At 33.3% G+C, this 3,194-nt stretch overlaps 1 protein-coding gene across 2 annotated transcripts in view; it reads left to right on the top strand.

Moving 5' to 3' along the window:
- The window catches only part of LOC111088630 (Down syndrome cell adhesion molecule-like protein Dscam2), a 16,734-nt gene extending 14,225 nt beyond the window's left edge, over window positions 1-2,509 (top strand). For both annotated transcript variants that reach the window (XM_022399302.1, XM_022399303.1), the window contains 2 exons: window positions 748-980; window positions 2,214-2,509. In XM_022399302.1, the coding sequence (XP_022255010.1) occupies window positions 748-980; window positions 2,214-2,225 (245 nt within the window). In that variant the 3' untranslated portion in view covers window positions 2,226-2,509. The remainder of the gene's footprint in view (window positions 1-747; window positions 981-2,213) is intronic.
- The last annotated feature ends 685 nt before the right edge of the window (window positions 2,510-3,194 follow it).

Below are 3,194 nucleotides of genomic sequence, written 5' to 3' on the forward strand. Positions count from 1 at the left end.
TGTCTAAATTACAATATTTAAACGGGATTAATGTTGATATAATGTGAAATATATTTAGAGAAGCATTTGCTGCATATCTTTTTATCTGTTTCGGACACAGCTGGGGTTAAATAACTCATGTTAAACAATTATTTCATTTGTTCGCTCTTTTCAAACATCTCGTGTTAGAAAGTGAAGTAAATCAAAAGTAATATTAGTGGTCAGAGGTTAAGCATAATTTGTTTTTAAGTAAATCAAAGGTTATATTAATGGTTAGAGGTAAAGCGTAATTTGTTTTTAAGTAAATCAAAGGTTATATTAATGGTTAGAGGTTAAGCGTAATTTGTTTTTAAGTAAATCAAAGGTAATATTAATGGTTAGAGGTTAAGCGTAATTTGTTTTTAAGTAAATCAAAGGTAATATTAATGGTTAGAGGTTAAGATTAATTTGTTTTTAAGTAAATCAAAGGTAATATTAGTGGTTAGAGGTTAAGCGTAATTTGTTTTAAGTAAATCAAAGGTAATATTAGTGGTTATAGGTTAAGCGTAATTTGTTTTTAAGTAAATCGAAGGTAATATTAATGGTTAGAGGTTAAGTGTATTTTGTTTTTAAGTAAATCAAAGGTAATATTAATGGTTAGAGGTTAAGATTAATTTGTTTTTAAGTAAATCAAAGGTTATATTAATGGTTAGAGGTTAAGCGTAATTTGTTTTTAAGTAAATCAAAGGTTATATTAATGGTTAGAGGTTAGGTGTAATTTTTTTTAAGCAAATCAAAGGCCAGAAATCCCCAAATCGGATATGGTTCCCATGGCAGCATGGGACAAGAGGACTCGACCGTCAAGTCAGCGTGAGCAGGTGTACGTTCCCAGTCCTTACGCATCTGGTCGTTTCTCACAATTCTCAGTAGATGGCGACACTGAAGGCTGTGCTTTGCACGGAAGTGTTGGCACAGCTGGAAGCTCTGGTGAATCCCATTCGTACGATGTCCCTTTGCATTTGGTAAGAAATAATCTTTCAAGTTTTTAAACAGATAAGAATAAAATGTATTAAATCATTATTGATATAAAAATTTCTATCGTATTTAGCTTCTAAACTCATTAAAATGTTACACGATTTTAAACTGGCCAAACTTCACCAAGAGATTTAAAATAGTGGGTGATGTCTTAATGGTCCATTTCTTTCCTCTTCCGTTATTATTCTCTAAGATCGATTAGTTTCTGTTCAATAATATAATAATATATTCTATTTAAAGTTATGTTTCTCTAGAAATCACCAAATAAAACAATGATACCGAAAAAGTTTTGGTTACTTTCGTCAAAACCTTCCTTACAATTGGGTGATTTTTTTTCTGCATATAAACAAACACCGCCTATTTTTGTTTTCCAAAATTTTTCTTTCGTGCGTCCAGGATTTTGGGCTTAATTGTCCGGAAACAAGAAGGACATAAAATTTGGTACCAATTAATGACCTTAAGGTCTGAAGACAAGAAGGACATAAAATTTAGTACCAGTTACTGACCTTAAGGTCGAACTGCTTCGATAGCTTTCTCGGTTGTGGTGTTTGTTTTTTGTTTGTGGTTAATTAAGCTACACAATGGGCTATCTGTGCTCTGCCCACCACGAGTATCGAAACCTGGATTCCAGCGTTATAAGTCCGCGGACTTATCGCTGTGCCACTTGTGTGTGTGTGTGTGTGGGAGGGGGAGTTAAGATGTCGATTAAATTTTGTTTAAACTTATAGATCTTGTCCGAATGAGTTCTACAGAGATTTTCACATTTAGATAAAAGTCATCTGCCTCGCCCTTCCCTCCAACCTTTCGGAACGTCTTTTCCGTGTTCTGTCCATTTTGGGGGGTGTAGTGTTAAATGAGAAAAGAGCTCAAGTTTATTGGTCGCTGACATATATTCTTCATAAGCTTCGAACATCCTACATCTGAGCTGCTGAAGACTTCGTTTTGGTTGTTACGATCATTTGACAAAAAATAACCATCGCTAGCTTTCAAACTTGTTAGTTTTATATTTTTATTGTGACATAAGACAGCCGGATTAATGTTGCTGTTGTCGATTAAAACAGAAAAGTTTTTAATCTTTCTACTTGTGACTGTCTGGTGCCGGTCTGAGAAGAAAGGCTTCCATCTAGTGACTTGTGAGTAAATAAATTACATTCTTACACATTAACATGATTGTCTATAAAACCTACTTAGATATAAAATAATTTGTATTTATGTTTCAGGTCCATAGATGACGTGTGTATCGTCGACTGACATTTCGTGACCTTTCAAGTCGTTTGTCTGTCTAAAGTTCACAAAGTATTGTTACAGAAATTGACTGTATACGTCAAACATCATCCACCAATCATAAAATATACAGAATCAACGTCACCATAAGATGAAATCCAGCACAGCTTTTTGTTTCCTTCGTTGTATAATCTGTGGCACCCTGGCGGTCAGTTAATGTCCACGTATATTGTGTTACGTGTGTGTTTAATCGTTCAAATGTTGATAACTAGTAAAGTTGTATATACATTAGCATTTAGAACCTTCTTATTGTTGATTCTTTGGCAAGAAAAATACAGAAAAACTTAAATAGAAAAATATTTTTCACAGAAAACCCCGAAAGATGTTAGCTCATTACAGTAACTAACACAAAGAATTTCAGGTTTAAAGCACATTGGGCCATCTACTGTGTCCACCGTGGGGAATCGAACCTCACATTTTAGAGTTTTAAGTCCATAAACGTACTTACTGCTGCCCTACCGGGGGATGACTTCGTGAGTACTAAGCCCTGATGAGGACAGCAATCAATTTATTAAACTACAACATGTAAATACACGGTATACATCACGTTAAAAAAGCGGAGATTTAAACTATACAACTTCAATGAAGATTAGCTTATACATGTAACTGTAATAACAATGAGTGACTTTTATCATTTTGTCAGGTTTTTAATTTCCTGGAAATAGACTTCTCTAATTTTCTAGAAGTTTCAAGGTCTCAAATTTTAATAATGTAAGTATATATAGCCACAAGTTTTAATTACGGAAGTGTACAAGATAAGAACTTTTTATTTTCTGAAGTATACGACGTTATAAAGTTTATTTATATGTTTATTAATATCTGAAATCTACAAGACTAAAAGATCAACAAACGTGGAGTAAACATAAATTTTCTAATCATTCTCCTCAGGGTAACAAAACTATGAACAACATTCTTGA

The sequence above is a fragment of the Limulus polyphemus genome, unplaced genomic scaffold (assembly GCF_000517525.1).
Source record: "Limulus polyphemus unplaced genomic scaffold, Limulus_polyphemus-2.1.2 Scaffold4150, whole genome shotgun sequence".
Classification (NCBI taxonomy): Eukaryota; Metazoa; Arthropoda; class Merostomata; order Xiphosura; family Limulidae; genus Limulus; species Limulus polyphemus.